Source organism: Syzygium oleosum, unplaced genomic scaffold (assembly GCF_021117445.2).
Source record: "Syzygium oleosum isolate NSW1041296 unplaced genomic scaffold, Sole_v2.1 Sole_v2.51, whole genome shotgun sequence".
Taxonomy (NCBI): domain Eukaryota; kingdom Viridiplantae; phylum Streptophyta; class Magnoliopsida; order Myrtales; family Myrtaceae; genus Syzygium; species Syzygium oleosum.
Genome location: NW_026607535.1, coordinates 624,137 through 639,343, shown reverse-complemented (window position 1 = coordinate 639,343; position 15,207 = coordinate 624,137). Strand labels below are relative to the sequence as shown.

Sequence of the window (15,207 nt, the reverse complement as noted above, 5' to 3'; positions counted from 1 at the left end):
GAGCACGTATGATGAGGGCGCGCGATTTGTGGACGGATTACGTGGCCGCGCGAATGGAGGACCGAATCCGGGTCAACGCAAATCGGGCGCATCGGGTCCGTTGATGTGAACTTCGCATCATCAACCGGTCACGGTGCGTCTGGGTCCGTGGACCCGCGCCCAGGCAAAGATTTCCTCCCCTCCCCCCAGGAAAGAGACCGGAGCGGAAAGGATGCCAGCCAGGAAACGTCGCTGTCCGGTGGGACCCACCCCGCCTGTCTTACTAACGAGCAGGATCAATGAGTGAAATTAATAAATAAAAAACGTGTCAGGGCGATCCGGTGGATCGCGCACCACGGTGGTCCCCCATGGGAATCCGAGGTGGTCCACCCCCTCCCCCCCCACCTCGACAGGCGGGAGTACGAGGCGGGGTAAGTACTCGGTACCCTCTCCCCCTTTCGCCCACCGCCGTCGGATGCGCTCGGGGACGGGCCCGCTCGAGAAGCGCCCGCCGCACGATCGGCGGTCGCGTTTTTCCACGGACGTGGCCGGGGCCGGGACCGTTGATGTGACGATCGCCCCCGCTTCTTTTTGTTTCGTTCCTCCGAAAGCTGCTTTGGGATCGCATTCACGCCGGGGACCCTTTGACAAAAAAAAAGTACGGGAGACCACCGTCCACATTGAAGTCATATCATGAAATTGTACAGATTATGAAAATTATTATCGGTGTCTTGACAGCACTCGCAAAAAGGACTAATTAACGAAGCTCTTGTAAGGCAAAATCAATAATTTGGAATTGAATTGTTATGTAAGTTCAATATTGATCGCCGAGGATGATACTGTGTGTCTACCGCATGGTATTCTTTCTCATCAACTTGGTTCCAGAGAAGGAGGTATTTTTGCGCGTTCAATATGATCCACACGAAAATGTACATTGGAAAACAAGCTTGTTACTAAACAATTAATTCTAAATGTAAACGCAAAATTCATTTGCGATCAATACCAATCAAAGCATGTCTTGACAAATCACGTCACCAAATGTACAGGATATTTTGTGGTCCCTATGACTTAAAGTTCTTTTGTCCAATCGACGCGTTTAAATCGTCATTAGAGGCAATTGCATGTGCCTTTAATAGTGGAATTAGAGGCAAATAAGGATCTGCCGCAAATTTGCCTTCGGATGCGATTAGGGACGAGTAAAAGCAATCAATATTCTATCTGCCTCATAATGTTGTAAGGACAACTAGACAGACTATAGAGGCAAATGATTCTGTCTCTATAATGGCTTCTTATTATCATGATTGTTATCATATCCCCAATAGTTAACCATAGCCAAATGCTCATTATATTATCCACGTCTAGGCATTAGTCTATTTTCTTTTTCCCTTTTGATTTTCCCCCAAATTGGAAGAATCCTATCCGAATTTATCCGGTTCATCAAATAAACAATTTTTTATCCGATCAATGCACGTTGCAAATCCACTTTAATTTTATCCGTAAGCATTTGCCAAATACCGGACGAGACAATAAATTATCATATCCTTGCTTATTATATGAGCTGCCAAACATATCATCAGGAGTTTATCAAACTCGTTAAATGAACGGGGACTTATCAAAGAGTGCAGAGACTTAATTTTCAAATTGCTAGATCTCCACCTGGCCCATAGCTTTAGAGACCAAAATAAAGTAGCGGATTGGGTCGTCAAAACCCGACTCTGCAACACTCTCCCTCTGAGCCAGGTTTCGACCCCCCCTCTACCTCTTAGAGTTTTATTATGTTCTGAAGCTCAATCGATGTACCCATCTAGTTTATCTCCATGAATTGGTATGAGCTTTTCCCCGATGAAAAAAAAAAACTCGTTAAAATGTCATTGGATCTTTTGTTAAGGTCTTGTGGACCTTAATAAATCCAGCAAATTCAAGCAATATAAAAACATATCTAGATTATATATATATATATATATATACACATTTATTGAGCACAAATGATTATGTACCTACAGCGACATAAATGAAGGCTCTATGTACCTTATTAGATCCAACAAATCCAAAATAAATAAAAGAAATATAAATCTAGACTAGGTGGGTAGACGGTGCACACGTCATTCTGTACGTACCATCACATAAACGAAGGCCCATAGGTGTATCCACCGTGAAAAACAGTTCGTTGGTCCCGCGAAGAAAAAAAGCGCCGCGAGAGTGCGAGCGATGGATACATAAAAAGAAAGGGAAAGATTAAGGAAACGTTAAAAAGGTGATTAGGACCGACGAGAGACAGCGATTAGACAAAAGCAAAGTGATTGGTTTTTAACATTAAATTACTAAGTGGACAGCAGACTGATAATGCATGCCACTCACTTTGGGTTAGATAGAGATTCATTCATTCGACCGAGGAAAATGTTCCATCGGGCGATGTGAAAGGCCGACGACCTTTGTCCATTAGTTTTAAATTGCGCGCTTTTTTTTCGCGTGTCATCCAAGACTCCCTGCTTGTGTGTAGCCACGCAGTGGGAAATTGGGAGTAGCTGTAACTTTCATGAATCAAGAAAAAAGAACCAAAAGAATGAAGTTGTGGGTTGAGATATTCAATTTTAGGAAAAATGATACAAGTGGTCCCTGAGCTCTGATTTAATTTGTAATATAGTCCATAAACTTTTAATTTATTAAATATAGTCCCTGAATTTTAGCATAGTATCTAATGTGATTCTTGAACTTTTAATTTCATCTGCAAGATAAAAGCAAAAAAAAACAAAAAAAATTCATCTCCGATGCTTAGTGGAATGTTCATGAACTTTATAATGTTAATTTTTTCATCTTTTCGAAATTTCGCAACTCCATTAGTTTTACTTTTGATTAACACCAACGTACCCAAATCTGCCGAAAAATGCCAATATCGACTTACAATTCTACGTGAATTTTTTATTTGTTTTAGATTTTCATCCAATAAATGTTCAAGAGAAAGAAAAAGGTTGGAAAAAAAGGGCTCGACGCAAATTGGCCCGGACAAAGCTTGGTCCAATCGAAAAAAAAATAAGGTTCATGTAATAGTTGCGATTATGCTTAATCCATCCTTACCCGAGCAATAGCCTGGCCTCACCCACCCCCGCCCATTTGATTAAGTCTTGTGGGTAATGCTTAATATGTTGATTTGGCTAGTGATTGAGCAGGTGAATAGACGAAAAGGCTCAACCAAAAAAAAAAAAATAGACGAAATCGCATCGATATTATACCTCTCATTGCACCCATTAATCTTTTTTCCTTAATTACATCAAGTATTATATGCTTTTATACTTGTAATTTCACATGCTATGGATCGCCTGCACAAAATTACGCAACACAAAGCTACGGGAAGGTGCACGATAGGACAGGCATGGCGATTGATGTGGTCTGCTTTCTGGCTGGACCACGTGTTTCGTCTCCAGGTGTCCAATACCGTTAGCCTAAGCCCAAGCCCAAGCTCAAGCCCATCTCATTCCGTTCGAACCTTTTCATGCCGGTTCATTTAAATCCGGTCCGGTCCGGTCAGTCGGGCAATTGGGCCGGTTGGCTTGTTGCCCACTCCAACCTTCCTCTCTCCAGCACAAGCGCAAATTAAAACACGCCCGAAGCGACGAGTCGTTTTAGAGTCTCTCGGAGACCTTTTTCCTCACCACTTTTCATTTCGAAGTCGAGGCTGGGCGAAAGGTTTTCTTTCTGCGCACTCCACCGGCGGAAGAAGAAGGAGCCATCCTCGAGGAAGAAGAAGAAGAACCCTAGCGACCGAGGAGAGCAGAAGAAGTCGAATCACCACCGGCAAAGATGAGTCGCGGAAGCGGAGGCGGATACGATCGCCACATCACGATCTTCTCCCCCGAGGGCCGCCTCTTTCAAGTAGGTCCGTTCCACTATCACTCGTGCGTCGATTTACTCTTCACGGTCTCGCCGCCCCTAGCGGGTGGGATTCGATGATCGAATTCGAGGTGCTTCTTCGGTTGCTTTGCGAAAGACGGCCTTCGCGATTCCTTAGCCATCGCGGTCGGGGGCCACTGGCGAAATTAGAATTAAGATCTGCAAATTTTGGTCGTTGGTTTTTGGTCGGAATGGAGCTAGATTGAGTGTTTTTGCGGTTTTCTGGTTTGAATATCGTGCAGAGTATGCTTTCAAGGCGGTTAAGGCTGCTGGAATCACCTCGATTGGTGTCCGAGGGCGAGACTCGGTCTGTGTAGTCACTCAGAAGAAGGTCCCGGTGAGTGTAGTATTTACAATTGGTTTTTTTTTTTCCCGGCTGGTATTGAGCTTGAGTTCTCGTGTTTTCTCTGACACGGAGTTCTTTTTACAGGACAAGCTTCTGGATCAGACAAGCGTGACGCATCTTTTTCCTATCACGAAGTTCCTCGGCTTGCTGGCTACTGGAATGACGGGTTTGTTGCACTCCGATTTTTCGCTTAATTTCCTATATATGGTGAAAATTTGTTTGTCTGAGCGGTTGTACAAGCTTAAGAAATGGTTTTGTGAGTTTTGGTATCTCGGCAAGCGAGCCTTGTAGTGTGTGGCATCTGGAGAGCTAAGACATGTGCATTAGCTCGTGTTGACAAAAATGCTTTTACGATTAGTTTCGTTTGTATGGTAAGGGTGCATTCTTCTCAAGGCAGACAAAAAGTTCGTTCAGTAGATGAAATAGGATAGTTAGTTGTACGACTACTCGTGATAAGATAGAAAAGGTTAGAGCTACTTAGTGATGAGGACACATTTCACTGAATGTACCAGACAATAAATCAATTTTTCGCTGTATAACATATGCTCTACAATGACGATGGGCTACTGGTGTCTTGCATGTTAATCACATTATTCCCATGGAATCAATTATATATTTTTTTCTCTGAAATTTGCTTTGTAGCCTCTATGACTTTGGCAACGTTATTTTACAGCTGATGCTAGGACCTTGGTTCAGCAAGCACGAAATGAGGCAGCTGAGTTCCGCTTCAGATATGGATACGAGATGCCTGTGGATGTATTGGCAAAATGGTTAGTCACGTGTTTAAATAAAATGAGAACCTTGTACTATATAGTCAGTCGGATCCTGCAAGATTCTGGCATCGAGTGTTTAAACTCATTTTCGGGAATGAATAAGTAGTACGACACAGTCAGTTTGATCCTGCAAGATACTGGCATTAAGCGATTAAACTCTTTTTGGGTGTCTGTTTGAGCTATAGCTGCTCCCCATTTGTAGACTTGGTATATTGTCAAATGAAGGAGAAGGGTTATATATCATGACTTAGCTCTGTAGTTCATGTATTCATTTGTGCCCTTCCCTTCCCTGATGAAGGATGTTTTTACAGCTGTGGACAATCTAAGTCGGCCCAGGGGTAGATAATTGTGTTGCCACGTTTATTTGATCTACCTGAAAACGTTGTGATCCCCACATTTTACTTTGTTACCAATGATCATGATCCTGTATTTGACTTTCCGATTGACGCTGCCATTAAGAATGGAAAAAAAAAAGGCAGCCTAAAGACTGTAATGGCATCTTTTCATTGTACAATTTCCAAATCTTTCTATTGTCAAAATGCCTCAAATGTTTACCTTCTTATGTATTGCCACTATGTTGCCAATATATTGTGAAAACCTCTAATTTGGGCTTTTTTTAGTGTAATTTGTTGCCGTTGTTACAAGCAGGACCTCTTCTTCACACTCACTTTATACTGGTCAATTCTCCTGTTCAGCTTACTTTGTGTTCTTTGAATATCAGGATAGCGGACAAGTCCCAAATCTATACTCAACATGCTTATATGAGACCACTGGGAGTAGGTTGGTCTCTACCCATTCACCCAGTTATGAATTCCTCTGCTGACTGATTCTGGCAGATGGAGCACCTCATATGCCTCAGAATGCTATCCATTCATTTTTTTTTTGCTCTAATTCTTTTTGTTCCTTTCAGCAGATGTGATGATTATATTTTTATGCATACTGATGCTACTCTTCTGTTGTGATTTTCCGCTGTTGTTGCTGGAAGTTGCAATGGTCTTGGGCATTGATGAAGAGTATGGACCGAGATTATATAAATGTGACCCTGCTGGCCACTTCTTTGGTCATAAGGTATTTTATGTTTTTCCTGTATTTGTCCATCACTATTTCGTTTGACAACATTAAAAAATGCATCCTGCATGAGAGGAGTTTCAACATGTTTATATTGATGTCTTGTTATGTAATATGAGCACTTTTATGATCTGCAATCCTAGAAATATGCATTACCATACTAGTTGTCTGATTTTCAGTGTCAGTCTCTTTTCCACGCATCTTTTGGAACATTGCTCTTTTCCATAAGATTGTTGTAAAATTCTTCCAAATAGACAATAGTTGTTGACCCATATCAGCCGTGTGCCTTGCTGCTTATACTGGAGAACATTGTCTGCGCATTTACACCTATTTGATCCTGTTCTCTATTCCATATCCGTGACTCGTGGTGCGGTTCACTGAACTGCTCAGTAAATGTAACCATTCTTTGATCTGTTAATCAGTGTGAATAACTCCTACTTGGTTCTACCTTAATTTTACCTAGTGTGAGGAGATAATTGCTCTTCTTTTAGTTTTTGGGCTTGTGGACTGCACAGTCTTTATTGAACTCTCCTTATCATGTTTGGTTTACTGCATGGCTGTCGATGGATGTCGCAGGTTCTTGATGACAGAGAAGAGTCATGTGTCTGTTATCAATGGCACAATAAAACAACAATTTTGAACTATAAAATTGTGTTGCCCGTTATTATGTTATTGCCATGTAATGATGCCACACATCAGGACAAATGATTACTTCTTATTATTGCATCCAGAGCTTATCAGATTGTTTATTGTAACGTTGTTCAGGCTACAAGTGCTGGATCAAAAGAGCAAGAGGCAATTAATTTCTTGGAAAAGAAAATGAAGAATGATCCTGCTTTCTCATACGAGGAGACAGTGCAGGTAGATGTTTTTCTTGAATTGTGAGATTCAATTGGAGGACGCGTTAGGTGCTTTTTTGAGCCGGTTTTGGTTTTCATTCTCCCACTTATTATATTTTAGGAATTGGAGAGCCACTTTTTCCCTACCTAGTCATACTATCCTTTGCGATATAGCAGATGGATGATTTATTTTTAAGCTCCTTTGAATGTACGTCTTGTTAAGTGTTCTTGTTCGAAGAGTCCTACATGGAAGTTATTATTCCCTCTTTTTAACATTTTGCTCGTTTCTTTTATCGAGGTCTGATGTTAGTTTTACCTTTTCTTTGTAGACTGCAATTTCCGCCTTGCAATCTGTCCTACAAGAGGATTTTAAGGCGAATGAGATTGAGGTACATATCTGTTTGTTACATGTGTTGGCAGACTAGGATTGCTTCCCTGCCATTGCTTGAATATATTTTACTGGATGGATGATTGGTGACAAACCTTGTCGTCACTTTAACTTTCATGCTTGCATACTTCGGATCACTATAGTCCACTTCTGCTCCAATGGTAGATGGGTTAGTGGCACGTAGCTGCTAGCCCGGCCTGTTGTAATTATTTCACAGTGGAAGTTGCATACTTGCTCTTTGTGTGAATGTATAGCAAGGTGACCTTCTTGAGAAGGGATGCATGAAAAGGTCATACAAGGAACTGAAAAGAAAACAACACCAGTAATTGCAATTCGACTGACAGCACTAGGAGTATATTCTTATATGCTATAGCATCATCTAGATATTTCTAAGTTTAATTGCTTCTTAGTTCATTATACTTTTCTCTCTAGAGCCAATGAGAATACACCGTCAAGTTCACATGATAAGTATAGCCGTGCCAGTAACACTGGACCTCCACCGAGGCTGACTTGATGTGGATGAACTTTGCCAAATATTAATTTAACAAAAGCTGCTGCTGAAGTGCGTGCTTTTGCCGTGTACACCTGAGACATCCAGTTCACATGATGAGTCCTCCTCATATCGTGTTTGCGGAACATGTTTTTCCATTGGAAATGACACTCTTTTTATGAATCTCTTCTATTATCTGATGATGAATCCTTTAATGCTTTTTGTAGGTCGGAGTGGTGAGGAGTGATAATCTAGTCTTCAGGGTTTTGTCCACTGAGGAAATCGACGGGCACTTGACTGCAATTAGTGAGCGCGACTAAGTGTGTGATGAACCTGTTTGAGAAATACATGTCTTGAGTATTTCATGTTTCCAAAGATCTTACGAAGCTTAAGTACAATTATCCGGGAGATGCCATTTGTTGGTTTTCCATTTCTGTTATCGCGAAGTTTGTAACATTTGTTCATGAAATTCTAGTTTCAGATGACAATTCAAAAAGCGTGGTGGATAGTAAGGGAGCAGTGAGAACTCTTCGATCTTACTCAGTTTCCTTTTTTCTCTGAGTGGCCGAGCGGTAGAGTTGATTGGTTTTCAGATCATCTACCTTACCTGACGCGATGGTTTTTAAGCGGGTACACCTAAACATAAATGGTGGACAAGTTAATCTCGTAGAACACAATCGAAGCCAGGATAGATTGACGAGCGGTGGTCTTCACTGAACTACGGTTTTACCAGTGAGGTCATAAAGTATTCTGAGTTTTATTTCCTAGATATCCTTGTCCGGCAAAACATACCGTGTTCTTTGATTTAGTGATATTCGGTTCTTCTTTAAACAAACCTCACATTATGTAGAGAACCTGAAGTTTAAGGGGTACAGGAGAAACGCTCTTTGTTGGGTTATCCAGTGAAAGAAGTCGGGAAAGGTTATTGCATGCATCGGTCTGCTATTAGCGCCATGCGTGGGAACCAGTGAGACCGGCGAACTGAACCCATAGAGGGCTACTTGGTCTAGAACTTGTTTATATAATAATGTCTACATGAATCAGAGTAACCATCCAAAAGTCTCTGCATTAGTTTCGGCTGCAGGTTGACTTGCAGTTATAATGTCTAACAAAAAGCTGGAAAAAATCTAGGTGCCAGATCAAAACTAAATGCGAATCCCGGTCATGAACCGAACTGGATTTGTCGAAGAAGAAAAGAAACGATGGGACTTTCGTTTTTTAAGGTGGCAAGATGTCGAGTTGTGTACTCACTCGGACAATGCAAAATCTTCTCCAAATTCTATAATTCGAGCGCACGTCAATTGGGAGGGACTTTCTGACCAAAAAAAAAACTGGGAGGGACTTGTAATTTGATCTCGATACGCAAAGTCGAAAGTCGGTTGCGACTTTTTGCATCGTGCCCCAACTCGTCCGACTTTTGGTTGCCCTAACCCCCCAATTTGGTTCCTTTCCATCCCCCGTCGTGGCACGTGTCGGCCACGGCGGCAGATGCTTTACGTCGCGTTCGCCCGCACCATCAAAATGATATGATATCCCCACATCCCCATCGACACATTAACCCCCCGCAAAAGAGGAGCAAAAAAATAGAGACCCGAAAACGCGCACGCACAAGGGGGGAGGGAGGGAGGGAGATGCTGTGAGCATATCTCATTTCTCGCGCGGATTGCCTTTTTAAGTGGGAGAAGGGAAAGCTTCTGCGGTTGGAGATCGTTTTGTTGGAGTTCAAACCAAGCCATCCAAGGTTCCCCCCCCCACGCGATTATTCTTCCCCCCTCTTTTATTCTTTCTCTCTTCTTCGTTTTTTTGGATGGTTAGGGTTTTTGCGCACCACCTCCCCCATTCCCTGCTCTGTTCTCCATCATCATGTTCAGGTCTTAATTCCTCGTCCCTCCCCCCCCACCCACCTCCAGATCGATTCGTCTTCTCATTGCGATTGTTGAGCTCTCCTGTTGCTTTTCCTTTCTAGAGTGCAGGCACGACTTGTGCGCGCGCTCGCTCGCTCGCTCGCACGCGCTTTTGATTTTCCTTTGTTCCGTGGATCGTCGCTGAGTCGGTCCGATTGCGTTGTGTTTTTTGGCAATCGAGCGTTTCTTCTTCTTCTTCTTTCTTTTGTTTGTTTGTTTTGGGAATCGAGTGGTTTTGCTTTTGGGTAAATCGAGAGATCTTCTGTTTGCGGATTGATTTTAGGGGGGGAGTGTGATTGCAGGCTCATGGCGACGGCCACCATGGCTACTGCGGCTGGCGCTGCTGCTCTGTTGTACTACACTCTGAATCGCAAGATGCTCACGGAAGCTTCCCCCGAGGATGGCGACGACGGTCATGTCGGGTCCGGCCACGCCCCGTTGGGCATCGATCGGGTCTCGCACCGGCTCGTCCGGGCGCCGGCCACCTGGCTGGAGACCATCGCCACCTTGTCGGAGACTCTGAGGTTTACTTACTCGGAGACCCTCGGTAAGTGGCCGATTGGGGATCTGGCATTCGGGATCAGCTTCCTTCTCAAGAGGCAGGTAATAGCATTATTTCCTTTGCTTCGTTTTAAAATCTCGTTCTGCTTCATTTGATCTTCATGGCATTATATTATAAGTTGGATTCCGAAACAGTTTATTCACATGTAAGACTTCGTTAAGGTGTACCGGCCAGTAGAAGATGCATCTTTATGTGAAGGTGAAGTCTTTCAAATATGTTTAACCATGTGGCTATGGAACGATGTTAGCGAGTGATTGAGCTCATTGACTTTGATCGATAGAGGAACGGGTTAGAATAAGCATGCAGCGAGGTTTAAAATCATGGACCGGGATTGATTAATATTTTGTCTTCTGGGCCGATTTGGTAGACATATTACGAGTGTTGTGGATGATGATGAGCTTATAGGATTCAGGAGGTACGATGGATTCACAAGATACTTCTGAAGTTTTTTTCTGAATAGAATGCTATCTAATCTCGTTATAACTTTTAAGCTCAATAGATATGGGGTACTCACACGAATCATGAGCGTAGTCTCGACGAAGTCTTCTGTTGCGTAATGTGCATGCATGTTGCTGTTCAGATGGAGGATAAGGTCGAGGGAAATGTGATTTTGACAGAGGGCCAGCCAGGAAGACATCTAAAAAGATGCGTCGAAACAGAATTAATGGAAAACTCATAGAGGTTCACGTTTGTTCATACGCTAAAATTGAGCGGCAGAATCCATCCATTCTTGATGGGGGCAAGTTTTTTTACTCGTGTTGTATTTAAGCAATACCTCTCTCTCCTCAACTAAATATCCTCGAGCCTTTTGGGTGCTTGTTGCGATTGAAGACTTTGTGTTAGCATAGTGCTTCCTTTTTATGTTTTTTTTAAAATTTGGACATGATACGAGCGAGACATGAAAAACTTTATTTCCTCATTTTCATGCTTCTAATCTTATAACCATGTTTTGCAGGGAGACTTACCAGTTGGCGCCGTATTTGGTGGTGAAGATAGCTTTCAGCTAAAAGGCCATGAAATTGTTGTTGAGCTTAGATATCTCCTGAATTTGTTGACTCTCTGTTGGCATTTTTCCAAAAAGACTTTCCCTGTGTTTCTAAAGGAGACTGGGTACTCTGAAGAGCAAGTACTTCTTCAGGAACCAAAAGCAGGAGTAAGCTACTTTGCAACTCAGATAACTTTACCATAGCTTGGCCTAATAGCGAAAACTGTATGATATATGTTCTGTGGTTACAAGTTGTCCACATTCATTTTGCAGATTTTAAAGCCAGCTTTTACCATCTTGGTTGATCACAACACAAGATGTTTTCTTTTAGTGATTCGTGGAACACATAGCATTAAAGATACTCTGACTGCTGTTACTGGAGCTGTGGTACCATTTCATCACAGTGTTGTACATGAGGGGGGAGTTAGTAACTTAGTTCTGGGATATGCGCATTGTGGAATGGTTGCAGCTGCTAGGTGGATTGCCAAGCTTGCAACTCCTTGTCTCCTCAAAGCGCTTGGCGAGTATCCTGATTATAAGCTCAAGGTAGGCACTCTTGTATTGATCAGTTTGTTCCTCATAGAATCAAATGCAAGGTTTGTAGGGGGAAAATGAGTGTTTAGAATTTTGAAGCAGCTCTTATTATCATTGATTCCTTAACTTTGTAGTATATGTTGTCGTTGTGATTATGGTAATGGGTCAAATTAATTGCAGTAATTCTAATGAAAAAAAAAATTGTAGTAACTCCTTCTGTGTATTGGTAGATTGTCGGGCATTCTTTGGGTGGAGGCACAGCGGCACTTTTAACTTATGTTTTGCGTGAGCAAAAGGAATTATCAACTGCTACGTGCTATACATTTGCTCCAGGTTGGTTCTTCTTATGTAGAAGCCTTGCATTTTTTTCTATTCTACGAGGTATTAAATTCTAATAGAACAGCTTGTTTTTTGGGATATTCTTGTTCTTCAGTGCATGATTTTTACCCACCGCATTAACCAAATATAATATTGGCAGCTGCATGCATGACATGGGAATTGGCAGAATCTGGCAATGACTTTATCACCACTATAATAAATGGAGCTGACTTAGTTCCTACATTTTCAGCAGCTTCAGTGGATGATTTGCGAGCAGAGGTAGTCTTTTATGTGATTTGCAGTTTGTGAGTCTAATATTGCTTCTCATCTTTGTTGCCCTTGATCAAACTTGTTTGGTGGTATTTTCAGTTGGCTGTTCTATTCCGGCAGTTATAATGATTTTCGGCATGTAAAGCTAGAAAGGAGTTACAGACCATAAAAAAAAAGAAAGCTAGAAAGGAGTTGATTTGTCCTTCATGTTTCATTTGTTAATGCGTATCTTAACAATTGACCGAAGAAAGTTAAGAAGGCGTTATTTCACAATAGATGCGAACAATGAAAATTAAGACCGTATTCTCACACAATTGTCTGGTGTTACACCTTCGTTCAGCATTGGTTATTCCTTTTTCCTTTTTTTTTTGTGGTTACCATGCTTTGAGTTCGCCAATCTTTGAAATTTGTCTAGGGTAATGTTGATTTTGGTGGAGAATGTAAAGCAGTCTCAACAGTTGGTGATCTACTAATTGTTGAACAAGCCTTAGCATTGTTGGTTCGAGGAAGTTATTGATTGATTCTCCATGCAAACTATAGTTGTGTGTATTTTTTACGAGTTGTCAAAGAATTCACTTTGATTGAAAGCTAGGTTTTAGGTCTCTACTCAATAAGTCTTGAGCTTGATCCATGTGACCTTAGAGATAAACAAGCAGAACAGAAGAATGCATTTTAAGCTTACCCGTTTATTATGGTGTATCCGGCATATAACTTATTTTTACTGGAAGTTAAGAGTAATTACTCTTAAGAATCTTTGGGAAAGAGGAAGTTATCAAGTTTTTATTCCTCTGCTAGACCTGTATGATTAAGTTCATTCTTCCCTTGTTAGTTGTATTGTGTAAGCTTTTTCTCTGTGATATCATACTTGATCAGGATGGCATGATTAATGCCTGCCAAACACTGAAGGACCTTCTGTTTGATTCTTATCTCATTTTTTGAACCAATTCTTTCTCATTGTCTTGAACCAAAATCCGGTTTATAATATTTGCATAATAAAGGACCTTCTGTTCGATTCTCTCTCACTGTCTTGGACCACAATCTGGTTTCTGATATTTCGAAGTCCACTTTGCTCTCTTTAAGGTTACTGCATCTGCTTGGCTGAATGATCTGAGGAATCAAATCGAGCGTACCCGCATTCTTAGCACTGTTTATCGATCTGCATCGGCTCTGGGATCCCGTCTTCCATCGATGGCCAGTGCAAAAGCAAAAGTTGCTGGAGCTGGAGCTATTCTGCGTCCAGTTTCAAGTGGCACTCAGGTAATTTTTGTCCTGGTAGCTTCACTTCAATTTGTTTGTTTCGACATGGATCGGTTGATGGGTGAAATCATGAGTGTTTTGTACGCATGTTCAGCAACATGCATCAAGTGATTCTTGTCTGTGGTTTTCCATGTCAAAGGTGGTTATGAAGCGAGCACAGAGCATGGCGCAGGCCGCATGGACACGTCCTAGCCTTCGTTTATCATCATGGTCATGCATGGGTCCCCGTCATCGGGCCACTACCTCTCGTTCAAGTTTCAATGAGGAAAGTAACCTAGAATGTTCAAGCTCTGAGACAGCAAACGGCGGGCCTCTTCTTTCTTACCAGCGCAAAACCACAGGGAAAACTATGATGGGAACTGTCGAACTTCCTGTATCTTCTGCTGAAGGGATTGAATGGACATCCGAAATCGAATGTTCATGTTCTGAAGAAGTTAATGGACATGCCAATGGTGATGCTGATGGGGACGGTGGTGAGGACCTCACCAGTGACGATAGGCATGAGGACCGTTTGACTGAAGTTGAGTTGTGGCAGCAACTAGAGCATGATCTATACAGTAGGAGGGATGGCGAGGAGACAGATGTGGAGAAGGAAATTAGAGAAGAAGAAGCAGCTGCAATGGCCGAGGTAGGTGAAGCACAGCCAGAGAGCTCTGCCACAGAAATCAAGGAAGCGCACAGATTTTTTCCTCCAGGGAAGATCATGCATATAATAACCCTTCACTCTGATGAAGCTGAAAGTGACACCCCTAATACATGTGAATCGGACACTAGTTTGGAAAGCAAAGTCGGGATTTTCCTTACTCCGCGTTCATTATACAGTAAAATCAGGTTGTGTCAAACTATGGTTGCTGACCACTTCATGCCGGTCTACAGAAGAAAGATTGAAAAGCTCATAGGAGAACTTGAGAAGGAAGGAGTAGGTGATGAAGGTGATTATAGCTTAACTGAGAACACAATAGAGGTTGTATTATAGGGAGTGAGAAGGTATCAATTACTTCGGATGACCATCACGCCGCAACCTCGAGGTTTTTGCAAATTTGACCCTTAATTTCTATGTGGAGGGAAAAGTAGCTGTAGCCTACTGACAGTTTTCTTAGTAGAAGTGCTCTAGCTCTTCTTGGCAACAAAGGTGCCAGAAGGTTTAACAGGTATGACCTCAGTACAGTTCCCCATACGCTAACCCATTGTAAAGTTTTTGGATTAAAATTAGATCTCTTTGTTTTTCGTTTTCTTCTCAGTCTGCTTTGTTACCTAAAAAAGATCTCCCAAATGCGATTATATTGGTTTTCATCTGTAAAATTGTTTCGAAAGTCCAATTGGTTATTTGGTTGTGTTTGTTCTCTCACATACGATGGCTGATTTGTTGGTAGTCTTTAGCATTTCAATCCCTTAAAATCGTACGAGGTTTTGCCAGGCATTACTCATGCAATCTACTCCTAGGCTAGTAAGTGTGCCATGTCACTCGAGATTGAGAGAAATGGATGGTAGTTACTTGGAAGAATTCCACAATCCAATCCTCTTTGAAGGGAAGTGATTCGTCGGGTTCTGGATGGGTATACTGATAATTTTCCTGAATCGTTAGTTACCTGATCCATGTGCAGGT

General features: G+C 42.0%; 2 protein-coding genes across 3 annotated transcripts; both read left to right on the top strand.

The window, feature by feature from the left end:
• Nucleotides 1-3,612: 3,612 nt before the first annotated feature.
• On the top strand, nt 3,613-8,157 carry LOC130136814 (proteasome subunit alpha type-6). Its single transcript, XM_056307178.1, has 9 exons — nt 3,613-3,853; nt 4,110-4,204; nt 4,298-4,379; nt 4,887-4,983; nt 5,708-5,766; nt 5,972-6,054; nt 6,820-6,915; nt 7,223-7,282; nt 7,999-8,157. Exons 1-9 carry the CDS (start codon nt 3,778-3,780, stop codon nt 8,089-8,091), a joined length of 741 nt encoding a protein of 246 aa, XP_056163153.1. The 5' UTR covers nt 3,613-3,777; the 3' UTR covers nt 8,092-8,157.
• Nucleotides 8,158-9,355: 1,198 nt separating this feature from the next.
• On the top strand, nt 9,356-14,927 carry LOC115689627 (uncharacterized). 2 transcript variants are annotated; one of them, XM_030615741.2, is made up of 8 exons: nt 9,356-9,512; nt 9,978-10,278; nt 11,193-11,390; nt 11,496-11,768; nt 11,987-12,089; nt 12,235-12,353; nt 13,425-13,601; nt 13,741-14,927. In XM_030615741.2, the coding sequence occupies exons 2-8, from the start codon at nt 9,982-9,984 to the stop codon at nt 14,575-14,577; spliced, it is 2,004 nt and encodes a 667-aa protein (XP_030471601.2). In that variant the 5' UTR covers nt 9,356-9,512; nt 9,978-9,981; the 3' UTR covers nt 14,578-14,927. The 2 variants fall into 2 exon arrangements, with proteins under 2 accessions (XP_030471601.2, XP_030471598.2); XM_030615738.2 differs by lacking the exon at nt 9,356-9,512 and adding an exon at nt 9,520-9,642.
• The last annotated feature ends 280 nt before the right edge of the window (nt 14,928-15,207 follow it).